Source organism: Corella eumyota, chromosome 1 (assembly GCF_963082875.1).
Source record: "Corella eumyota chromosome 1, kaCorEumy4.1, whole genome shotgun sequence".
Lineage (NCBI taxonomy): Eukaryota > Metazoa > Chordata > Ascidiacea > Phlebobranchia > Corellidae > Corella > Corella eumyota.
In genome coordinates, this window is record NC_137490.1 from 9,229,407 (window position 1) to 9,242,154 (window position 12,748).

General features: G+C 26.3%; 2 protein-coding genes across 2 annotated transcripts; one reads left to right on the forward strand and one right to left on the reverse strand.

The window, feature by feature from the left end:
- Positions 1-145: 145 nt before the first annotated feature.
- Positions 146-2,195, reverse strand: LOC145741788 (synaptobrevin homolog YKT6-B-like). Its single transcript, XM_082559479.1, has one exon. The coding sequence runs from the start codon at positions 1,989-1,991 to the stop codon at positions 1,389-1,391; it is 603 nt and encodes a 200-aa protein (XP_082415605.1). The 5' UTR covers positions 1,992-2,195; the 3' UTR covers positions 146-1,388.
- Positions 2,196-9,586: 7,391 nt separating this feature from the next.
- On the forward strand, positions 9,587-10,782 carry LOC145757435 (uncharacterized). The gene is made up of 3 exons (XM_082572443.1): positions 9,587-9,680; positions 10,092-10,178; positions 10,259-10,782. The coding sequence occupies exons 1-3, from the start codon at positions 9,656-9,658 to the stop codon at positions 10,780-10,782; spliced, it is 636 nt and encodes a 211-aa protein (XP_082428569.1). The 5' UTR covers positions 9,587-9,655.
- The last annotated feature ends 1,966 nt before the right edge of the window (positions 10,783-12,748 follow it).

The following is a 12,748-nucleotide window of genomic DNA, read 5'->3' on the forward strand; positions in this document are numbered from 1 at the left end:
TAAACAAAAAATGATTAAAAAAATTGATAAAAACATGAACATTCAACACTACATTAATTTTTACTATGTAAAACATAATGATAGCCTAAATTTTTACTTCAAATATCTAAAATTTACTATTTATACATATATTCAAAGCAAAATCAACAAAATAAGCCCACTGAATAAAAATAAATAATAATGTTGCTGACTTAGTCTTCTTCCTGACAAAAACAGAAAGCTATACGAATAAACAGTAAAAAATGGCCAGAAAAATGTAAGATGTACATACCTTTAAATAACAAATATTTAAACAATTTAATCTGTATAAATTATTTTTAGCAACTTACAACATATCGATAAAGATGAAAATTTTAGAAAAGTACATAGCCTTAAACTTTAAACATAAAGTTTATAAATTTCTTATAACATTTTTAAACTCTGAATACTCTGTCAATTACACAAGTAAATTGTATTTATAACAAAATTCATATTAAATGTTGCTTAGTGGACTATATTATAACATCTAAAAACTAACTAACATTTTATAAATCAATAAACAAAGCTTTTTTAGCATTTCATACTCTTTATTTTAAAACAACCCCATACTATCTTGTTAGTAACCACACACACCCACCCGTGAACACCTCAACCTTGAAGTTTTTTTTTTAACAGCAGGGTGTTTGCTATTCAACTACCGAAAATTTTACTTTCATAGATTCATAGGCCGCTTTTCAGGTAGTATTTAAAATTCAACGAGCTTTAAATCAATATTTTTTGTTGTTGTTCTAAACAATATTTAAAGAAAATTTGACAAAGCAATGTAAATTTTTGATTAGTTGCATTTTTTGAAAAATGGGAGTTATTAAAAAAAGAAAATTACCTAATTATATTTTTAATTTTTTTACTGTTTATTTACTTTGCATGTTTTATTATTAAATATCCCTCAAAACTTGTAAAAAAATATATATAATTTGAAGTCGCATCTTTATTTTAATTTAGGTATAAGTTAGATTAAGTTAAAGTATTCCTAAAATACACAGTTAAGTTTGCTGTTTTAAAGCGCATTATTTTAAATGTATTTTTTTAGAAGTTTTATGTACAAATTTTAAAAGATGGCTTTAAGTTTTTTAAAGTTTTTAATAGTTAACACATTAACTAAATACCAACATGTTTTTTAAATATTTATAAAAAAAAAAATTTAGTAATAAATATATTCCCTGAAAAATCATCTACAATATTGTATGTTACTTTGCAAATAATTTTATTTCGACAGCCTGTTACCCTGCTGTTTTAGAGAAAATGGTCAAGATGTCCGCAGGCAAAGTGCGTGGCATTTATCTTATTTACTATGAAAGTAAATAATTTACTACATGTGACATAAAGTTATAACAAAATGTAACAGTACATTATTGAATAGAGCAGCACCAAGAATTTGCCTTTTTGGCAGTTTTATAAAAATGTTTTGATTGATTACTAAGCTGATCAGACTTCGATACAAGATCATCAAGTTTTTCACCCCTTTGCATTAGTGCCTCCATTGTGTTGTGCAACACTATTTTAGTCTCATCTAGTTCAGATTGTACCTTTGTCATAGCATCTGCTTCCTTTGGATTTTGATATTTTTGTAATATTTCCTCCAAAGCATCATACTTGATGTTTGCTTGTTTGGGATAAGGCCAATCTTTTGCAGGCACCTTTGAAGCGAAATCTTCACAAACTTTACTTAAAACACTAAATGCAACTCTTCTGGGATAATCTTGGTCAGATATAAGAACACCAGATAAGCCGTCATCCCGAACATATACATGGCACATATATTCTTGTTCTTTGACTGATTGTCTTTGTCCCAACTGTGTTCTTTCTGTAATAATTTGTGTTGTAAATGTCATAAATTCTTGAACACTTCCTCTTTGAAAGTAATTAAAAGAAGCCACATCAGATACAGACGTAAGTGGAAGGACTATAGATGGTCCTTTATATAGAACACTTAAAGAAAACAATTTGACCATCCTTAACTTCTGACAGGGCTGATATTAATTGTAACAAGTTAAATAAATATATAAACATAAAATCTATAACGTGGTGAAAAGTGTTTGATCATCACACAAACTGACAAATACTGAAATATAGCTGTAATTTGCTAAAATTTATCCACGATATGAAATATCTTTAAATTATAACCTTATTTTAAAAGTCGAATAATAGACAATCGTTGCCCAATAGGGGTTGCGGGTTCGTTTGGCACATGTACCAAAAAATGTGCCAAACAAAATGTGCCAAGAAATGGCATATCAAAATGACACAAAAAATGTGCCAAGCTAGAAAGTGCCAATCTGAAAAAATTTTAGACAATCAATCCTGTTATGTCTGTCTGATAGTCAGTTAGTCATTAGTGCATTGCAGATATGTTGTATGTTGATTATATGGCATAGTATAATAGTGTCTTGTCTCTTTAAAACAATTACATAAAAATTGGTAAAATAAAGATTTTGCCCGAATTGCCAAAAAAATTTGAACTAATTCTTATGTATGTGCCAATTTTGCAAAATTTGCAAAATTAAGCTTATTTTTAAAAATGTGCCAATTCGTAATTCTTAATTATGTGCCAATTTGCAAAATTGAACTGATTCTTAATTATGTGCCAATAAGTTGTGGATTGTTAAGGGTAATGATATGTTTTAAGATAATGGTATAAATTATGTGCCAATTTGCAAAATTAAGCTTATTTTTAAAAATGTGCCAATTCGTAATTCTTAATTATGTGCCAATTTGCAAAATTGAACTGATTCTTAATTATGTGCCAATAAGTTGTGGATTGTTAAGGGTAATGATTTGTTTTAAGATAATGGTTTAAATTATGTGCCAATTTGCAAAATTGGGCTTATTTTTAAAAATGTGCCAATTTGCAAAATTGAGCTTATTTTTAAAAAAGTGCCAATTCGTAAAATTGAACTGATTCTTAATTATGTGCCAATTTGCAAAATTGAGCTAGTTCTCAGTTATGTTCCAATAAGTTGTGGATTGTTAAGGATAATGATATGTTTTAAGATAATATTACAAATTATGTGCCAATTTGCAAATCTGAGCTTATTCTTCAAAATGTGCCAATTTGCAAAATTAAGCTTATTTTTAAAAATGTGCCAATTCGTAAAATTGAGCTAATTCTTAATTATGTGCCAATTTGCAAAATTGAACTGATTCTTAATTATGTGCCAATAAGTTGTGGATTGTTACGGGTAATGATATGTTTTAAGATAATGGTATAAATTATGTGGCAATTTGCAAATTTGAGCTTGTTCTTGAAAATGTGCCAATTTGCAAAATTGAGCTAGTTCTCAGTTATGTGCCAATAAGTTGTGGATTGTTAAGGGTAATGATATGTTTTAAGATAATGGTTTAAATTATGTGCCAATTTGCAAAATTGAGCTTATTTTTAAAAATGTGCCAATTCGTAAAATTGAACTGATTCTTAATTATGTGCCAATTTGCAAAATTGAGCTAGTTCTCAGTTATGTGCCAAAAAGTTGTGGATTGTTAAGGATAATGATATGTTTTAAGATAATATTACAAATTATGTGCCAATTTGCAAATCTGAGCTTATTCCTCAAAATGTGCCAATTTGCAAAATTGAACTGATTCTTAATTTTGTGCCAATAAGTTGTGGATTGTTAAGGGAAATGATATGTTTTAAGATAATGGTTTAAATTATGTGCTAATTTGCAAAATTAAGCTATGTTTAAATAATGTTTAAAAATTAACTGTTTTTTTCAGATTTTTTTTATTAATATATATACTTTTTAAATGTTTTGATATAATCCAACAAGATGTGTGAATTGCCAGTGTGCCAATTTGAAAAATGTGTCAATTTGAAAAAAAAGTACGATATGAGAAGATGGGACAATCTGAAAAATTTTAAAATGTGTTGAAAAAAATATTGTGCAAATTTAATAAATGGGCAATAAAAATGTGTCAAATTATTATTAAATGCACAAAACCTAATAATAATTTTTAAAAATGTGTCAAAAGTATAAAAATGTTAATTTGGATTAAATGTGCTATTAAAAAAACAGGTCCATTAAAAAATGGTCGTTTTTAAATAAAGTTAAAATATATATGCTTTAATACATTTTTAAAGTATCATTATAAAACGTGTTAAAAATGATTTCTTATTTTTTTAATATTTTAAAAATCAGTGATTAATGCATAAAGTTTAATTTGTTGTATGATATAAAAGCAATACAATAAAACCGCTGGTTAAAAATATTGTTTTGAGTTTTTAAATCTTAAGGATAATGTAAAGATTTTTCTAAATATAATAGTTTATATATCGTAAGTTTAACCATTAATCACGTTTAAAAAATCGCATAAAAATATAAATTTTGGATAACATGATTTATCTATAGCGATACCAAAAAAGTTTAATTATAAATTATTTTTGTTGTTATAATTAAAATACCTAGATTGTTCACCAAAATTAAAAATTTTATAAAATTGATTTTTAAATTTAAGTAAATAAGTTTTAATAGTTCTATAATAAAACCTAGCTAAAAATTTGTTACAAAATAACTAGTTGATCATTTTAAATATTTAGTTTTTATTTATAATTGCGGGGTGCATACATTGATTCATTGTCAATCATCACTTAAAAATCGCTATTAAAGAGATGTAATAAATAAAAAGAAACGCGACTAATATTTATATTCTATATGAATTTATTGCGTAATAACCTTTTTTTATGTTACATGACAGGCACTGTTAGAATTTTAGTACTAGACTGACTAAGTATTTGTGAAAAATATTATTTACCGATTTTTTAATTAAGAAATAAATATAGTTGAACTTTTTATTCTATTAAAAGGTCTTTGACAGACGGGAACGAACGTCATTGAAATTTTGAAAGTTCTAACCAACAAATACTGAATGGAATATTACAAAATATCAGTGGTCTGAATGAAAAATTTTGCATAGAATCAAATACAAATATTAAACATTGTTGAAAGCAATAATATATCGTAAAATATAATGTGGATTTTGTTTTATATATGTATACCCATATATATTCATGATTTACGATTGTGGGTATATTTTATATTTAAAAAAATATTTTATATTTAAATCTGCGAAAATGCGCAAAAATTACTGATTTTTATAATAAATTCCATATGCGTATTCTTTTTTGTTTTTTTTCCAGAAATTTATGTACGCTTTTCCGAAAAATTTAACATGCTAAAAAGCGAAATTTTTTACTAATTTTTTTGAGTTATTGAAAGATTTTAAAATTATAATTTACAAAAAAAAAAGAAAAATCTAATGAGGTGATATTTAGTGTCTAAACCACTGCTAGTAACCTTTAATAAAATCACATTAAAAAATCTTTAATGCATATAAGTCTTAAACATCTCAAAACTGAGTTAGGGTAAACAGTGTTTCTCTATGTTTAGGTTGTGAAGGCAAACTTCACCATACTAAAGATAAAAATTATAAAAAAAAAGAAATTTACCTTAAGTGAGCTGCAAAATATATTAGATTTAAAAGGTTTTTCAGGAGATTTAATGTTTGGACCTTGAACAAGATTTAAATTCAGATTGTTTTTTTTCACTTAAATAACTTTTAAAGTTGGAAAGTGACCTCATTTCAATAAAAGGTGTCTAAAATATTTTTAAGTAGTTTATTAAGACTAGTCATAAACTATAGTTGGCATTTTAGTTGTAAACCCATTAATTAAACATACATAGATTGTCCAATAATTTTCATTTTATATAGATGTTTTTATTATCTCTATTGTTCGTAATGTATTTTTTACTTCTTGTCGTCTTTATAACGAAAAAATTTTATTTGGTTTGCTGGGCGCAAAAACTCATAAATAGTTGGGGTTTAAAGTAAAGTTCAAAATTAGTTTTTTGCCCATTATTTAATATTTAATTTGTTTATTGTGTGCTTTGTTGTTTGTGATTTTGTATTGCATGATTTGTTCCATTTTTAATTTATATTAAAAGTCACTAATAGAGTAGATTTAATTATTTAACAAGACAGTTTAATACATATATCTGGTAACTGCACCTTTTAAAAAAATACTATTAGTACCATATAGTTTCCCAACAAACAACCCAACAAAACATAATATGTTTTAAGGTTACTTATAAACGCAATAACAAATGCATTTTCATATCAAAGCAAATGTAGTTATTAATACAGATTACTAAAAAACAAATGAGTTATATACATATTTAAACGTATTGCAGTAAAAATACTACGTTTTACCTATACTACATTTTTTTTTATTTGTATTTGGAGTTTCTGCCACCAATAAACACTGTAATAACAAAATATTTAAGATACTATACGGTTTAAATAAATTATACGATTTAAATATTTAATTTTGATTTTTGCGTTTGTATAAATATCTATCAATAGAAAATACTTTAATAAAAGGCTTTTAGTTTGTTGCAAGATCACGTCGTGGATATTAATAATAAAAGCAACTTTCTGTAAACTAAAAATAAAAAAATCAAGTTGTAATTTGCAGTGATAATTTAATTTTGAGGTAAGTTTTTTTTAATTTACAAACGTCTCCGACCTTTCTACAAAAATCACATTGTTTTTTAAATAAAATATTTAAAAGTGCGACTTTTTAAAGTCTTTGTGATTTAATCATGGCATAAAAAAAATTATTTTTATTTTATTTTCAAAAACACTTTTACCTTGATATATATGTATTTATAATCGAATTAGATTTTAAACACTAACATCAATTTATTATAATGAAAAATAATAAAAAAATTAAAACAAATAAATAAATAAAATGGCGTGACACTATATAAATTACATTACATGTAATATCTATAGTAACACTGGCAATATGAGGTAACGCTGTAAACGGTGCTGCCAACACACAACCAGCATCTTATTATTATCGGGCAATTACGACCTATAATATTCCACACTGGGAAATTTAACTCGAGACTTTGTCGGGGTTACTGATGTTACTCTATGTTTAGGTCTTAAGCTTTCTTTCTCACATCAAAAAAAAATAAATGTAAAAAAAAAAATTATTTGGCAACCTTGGCACATTTTTTTTTATGTGCCAATTTTTGGCACATAAATGTGCTATTTCAATTGGCACATTTTTTGTGCCATTTCAATTGGCACATTTTTTGTGCCATTTCAATTGGCACATTTTTTGTGCCAATATTTTGTGCCATTTTTTGGCACATTTTGTTTGGCACATGTGCCAAACGAACCCGCAAGCCCGTCTCTCGTTGCCTAACTGTTTCGGAATAAAATAGATTTTTTTTTTTTTTTTTTTTAATTTTTTTTATTTTTATTTTTTTTTTATTTTGGTTTTTCGCGCATTGATAAAAGTAAATAATAAATACGATATACAATTAATATTACAACAATGCGACGGGAAAAAATGACAAAATCAATTTAATGATTTAAAACATGTCAAAAGTATTAACGTTTACATGAAGATTTTAATTATTTTATGGCATGATTATTTATATTGTAATTGCAAATATTTAAAATGTTTAAAGATTAATGCAGAGTTTCACTTAAATAATAGGATACTGTTGCGTAACACTAATAACTACATAAAGTCAAACCATGGTTAGCTGTGGCAAACTAATGGTAACTATTTATAGTTGAAGAAAGACCACTGTCATTCTGCTAGACAAAATTCCGCATTTATTCGCAAAATGTTGTGTTTACATAAAAAAGTTAATTCGGTAATACAATAATGATAAACTAGTTACTCACTATTGTTTAACCTACAATGTAAATTTTATTATATAAATTGTGTTACAAATGTTGTTTTTTAAGTATTAAGCTGTTATAAACAAACTATAAGCTAACTTTTGAGTTTTGCATTCATTATTTGCAGAAAGTGGAGAGCGACGAAAAAACATTACCAAGATTTGCTTGATCTTAATTTTAAATACTTTTTGACGATAGGAGTCGAAAAAAAAATAACACTTATAACAAAGATAAAGTATAGTAATTTTTAAGGGCCACAAATGTTAATTAAGTCAGTAGTTAAGCAAAAACTTATCGAATAAAGTTTGATAAATCAGCCGAACGTCGCATTTGAAGCCATTTATAAATACTTTCGGACGATAGGAGTTCAAACAAATTTTAACCCAGCTTGATTGTTTAACAATAGTTAAAATAGCAAAATTTTGAGCACCACATTTTACGTTTACAGCAGTTATTTATCCGAGAATTAACAAAAGAGAAACAAAGGTAGCTCGTACATGGAAAAACGAATCACACTAAATAAATTTTTTAGGAAAAAAACAAATTGAACAAAAACTGTTAAAACAAATTTAAATAAAACGTTTGTAAATAAATAAAAACAAATGGAACGAAACAATAAAAACAAATGGAACGAAAACAGTCAGAAAGATTTTATTAAAACAAAAACAAAAAAATCCCTAAAATTTGTTTCGTTTTATTAAAATCCATTTCAACAGTTTTCGTTTTATTTGTTTTTGTTTTATTTAAATTTGTTTGACAATTTGCATATCATTTGTTTTCGTTTTATCTTAATTTCTTTTACAGTTTTGGTTATTGCTTCCAATTTATTTAAATTAGTTGCAACAGTTCCCGTTTCATTTTTTCTTTTTCATTTATTTTCGTTTTATTATTTTTCCAAAAATATTTGTTAAAAATCTGCTTTATTAAGATTCGTTTCGTTTTTTTCCCTTTTTCCCATTAGTTTCCTTCTAATTGTTTCCATTTCTTTTGTTTTGTTTTATTTGTTTCTATTCAATTTGATTTTATTCGTTTCCGTTGAATTTTTTTTTTTTTTTAAATTCTTTTAAATCTGTTTCATCAATTTCATTTTAATAAATATATTGGAAAATAAGAAAAATAGAAATGGTACGAAATAAGATGAGGTAAATGGAGAGCCCCTATTCTTCGCTATCCTTATTTTGCCTTTCTACTATTTTTTTTTCTATTGTTCCATTCCTCGCTATCTGCATTTTTCTTCTTTTTTTTGTTTTTTTACTTTTTATTGTTTTATTTCATGTGTTCCTGTTTTTATTTGTATTTTTTATATTTAATTTTTAATACGAAAAATAAAGCGTTTTCTGAAATTAGATTTTACTTTCTTTTTTACTTTTTATATTTCTTTGTTTGGTCTCGCAATAATTTTTTGAATTTGTGCTTTTTTTTGATTTTGTGTTTTAGAATCAATTTTTTGTCCTTTTTTTCGTTCATTATAGTGTTACCCCAAATTTACTACAACCAAAAGTTCTGCATATTTAATGACAAATATGTTTTTTAATTTCGTTTACGTAAAACCTGATATTTATCAAAGTTATATTAAATAAAAAATTAGGGTCTTCTAAACGCATGGCTATTTATTTTATTGCTAAAATATAAAATAATAACATTTAAACAAACAATTTTAAATTAAAGTTAAATAAAAAATATAAAATCGTAAACAGATCAAGCAAGTTCGTTTAAAACACGTTATAAATAAAATAGGTGACAAACTTGTGCTTTGTATCAATGTCATTGCTATCATCGAATAATTGTCAAAAAAAAGTTAATAAATATAGCAATTTTTAAAGTAGTTTTTATTTTATGAATAGACTAACTAGAAAGCAGATTTTAGAAGCAAAACTATTTTTATCAACAACTTAATTTAATTTTTAGTGAAATTTAAATGGACCGTAGCTCATTAACGCCAGGTATTTAAGATTTTATTTGTAAGTTTTATTGAAGTTTTGCCAGTTTGATGTTAATCTTAGTTTGACAATGATCTTGATTAAGTTTAGATGGATATTTGGTGGAAAAATAAAATACATTAATTTAGACACTGGTTCTTTTTATAAGACTACAATAAGAATAAAAGTAACAAATAGTTTTACCAGTAAAAATCCAATTTTTTACTTATTTTTTATTTTTGGATGAAAAACATATTGCTTAAATTTATTTATTGCAAGAAAGCTAATTGTTAAAGCACTGTTTTTATTTAAACCATTTTAAATTGACTGTTCATGTTATTGCTTCTTTACAACAATCGTTTTATTTTACTACTAAAATGTTACTTAAACATCTTTTAATATATTAACTTTTATTTGTATACTTACTGTCTGCAGAATACAACTATAAAGCATGGAGAGTTGAACCAAGATCAGTTTTTGAGTATGATCCCATCGAGGATGGAATAGAATCTATAAGTTTAGGTGGGTTCTTTATTTAATAAATTATGACAAAAACAAACAATGCGTAGTGAAGGACACTTACAAAAAACGTTTATACACAGGTCAGTCGTGTAAGCAAAAAGAACAAAAAAACCCTTATGAAAGTTATGGAAAGCGCGATTTGATTCAAAAGTGTTCATACCGAAAAACTAAAGGAATTGACCCCAAACCTGCCATATCTTGGGTTCACGGTGGCCAAACCAGAAAATTAAATAACGCCAGGTTAGCCAACGCAACTTCAAGCTTTAGCTATTCTGGAATTAAAGTAAATGGGGTTCCAGTAGACAAGAATGTTTTGTTTCCGCGTTGTAATGAGTTTTCGAGTAAAATACCTAACAACTCAATTACTAAACCTAAGGAAAATATTTGCGAGAGAAAAATGGCAGATGATAAAGAGCAATGTCCAATGTCGCCAGATTTTGTTGTCTTACCACCCTGTGTACCACCACCAACAACCAAGACAAATTTGTTTATATTTAAAAGTTCTCCAGTGAACGAAACCAAAAAAAGGTCGTTACGTGTTAGCCAGCATTTGTACAACAATTTTAATCAATCTCCACTTCCATTCTTTATTAAAAAATATTAACGAAAACCCCGTAATACAATACTTCTAAAACTTTATTTTGTTAATTTTTTTGGCATAATTTTAAAGAGCAGCAAACTTTTCTTGTAAACCTTTAATTTATTAGCTTTGTATGTTAATTTTTTATGTTTTTATATCACGAAGTTATTAAAATAACAAACCATTATTTGTAATAGTAAAATTTAAATTCAACATTAAAACTATCTTTAAATAAAAGTAAAATTGTGTTAGTGTGGGCAATGTCAAATTATTTTACGAAAATAAAGAAATAATGTGTTGTTTTATAGATATTACGAAAGATTTTGCTATTGTCAGTTTATACAGCTTTGCAACTAAACTTAGACAAAGAATCTGCATGACGCCACGATATCTGTTCATCGTTCTGGTAAACTTTTATCGTTATCTCCACCACGAAATTAGAAAATGGCAAACCTGTCAAAAGTAAGAGATATACACACATATTCAGCGCCTACAAAAACAAATCAAAGAATTATTTACTGAACTGAGATCACTATTGAGTAGTGACATACATGTCTTCTTTCAGCAGAGCGGATAGTGTTGGCAAAATACAGACAAGATACAAACGGTTCCGTCTCTTAAATAAGATCTATTCAACACCGAGGTATTTTAAATTTCTATGTACAAACAATTAATTGCTTGTAAAATTAAAAATTATAAAAGTTAGTTAACAACGTAGGTTGCGCCTGACTAAATTATTTATTTTTTATAATAATTTCTTAAAGGCCACTGATATAAAAAATGTCTACAGAAAAATGGCATAAGACATTTGTTGGGTCAAATATTAAAGTTCAGAATTACGCACACTAAAGTTGTCCCGGGTTATAACAAAAAGAATTGATACAATAATGTACGCTGTACAAGCAAATTAAAAAGTATGCTGGCGTTGCCATTATAACAAAATTCTAGTAAGAATTTTCTAGTAAAAGTAACGAACATCAAATGACTGGTTTACACGCATCAGTTACGACAAATGACACTCTCTGTAAACCAAAAATATTAATAACTCAACTGTCATATCTACGTTATCCAAGTCGTAAAACAAAATCTTAAAGTTATTATTGGGCTTAATACATATTTTTATTATATTATTAGGCTTGATACATATATTTTAACGATATAAATTTTGTTTGTTTAACTGTGTAAGTAATTCAAATTGACTTAAATTTATGTGCTTAACATCAGTGGCGGCTCGTGGGTCAGATAAATGGGGGAAGCTAATTTTAAAAGATCACAACACCGCTAGGGGAGTCCGGGATGCTCCCCTAAAACATGTTTGAATTTATTTGCTGTAAACACGCTATTTTTAGAGTTAATTGTTTAAAATAAAGGCACATTCGCACGGCGTATGCAACATATGCGAGATTACGCAACCATTTAAAATGAACAGAGTCGTTCACACGTACGAAAGTTACGTAATATTTCGTAAAGTTTTGTGTATGGAGCTAAATTCACGCGAGATTTCGTAAGTAGTATACTTTTATTAGATATTTTTTATAAAAATTAAAAAAAAAAATTCCTAGAACTCGTAAAGTTACGTAACGCAACGTTACCTATCGTGTGAATAGGAGTTAAGTTAAAAAAATTTTTCTACCCATTGTTGAAAAGAATTAAAAAAAATACTTATAAATATTAGGTTAGCAAGATTTTTATCTTAGTTTTTTAACTTAATTTTTATTTATTTTTTATAGTCTATTTCTTTTATAATATAAATTGTAGTTTGTATATTTTTAAATTCCTATTCTAAAAGAGCGTGAATTGACACAATAAAAAGCAAAGTAGCATAACAGATTTATTTTATTATAACGTCTATTAAGTTCAAAACTTAAAACGTGGGGAAATATTGGTTCAAGTTATATAACAACTGACAATACATTTAAAAGAAAATATATAAAAAAACAATTTATTGATCGTTCTTGTTCATCTTGTCAGCTCTTCTATAAAATAACAT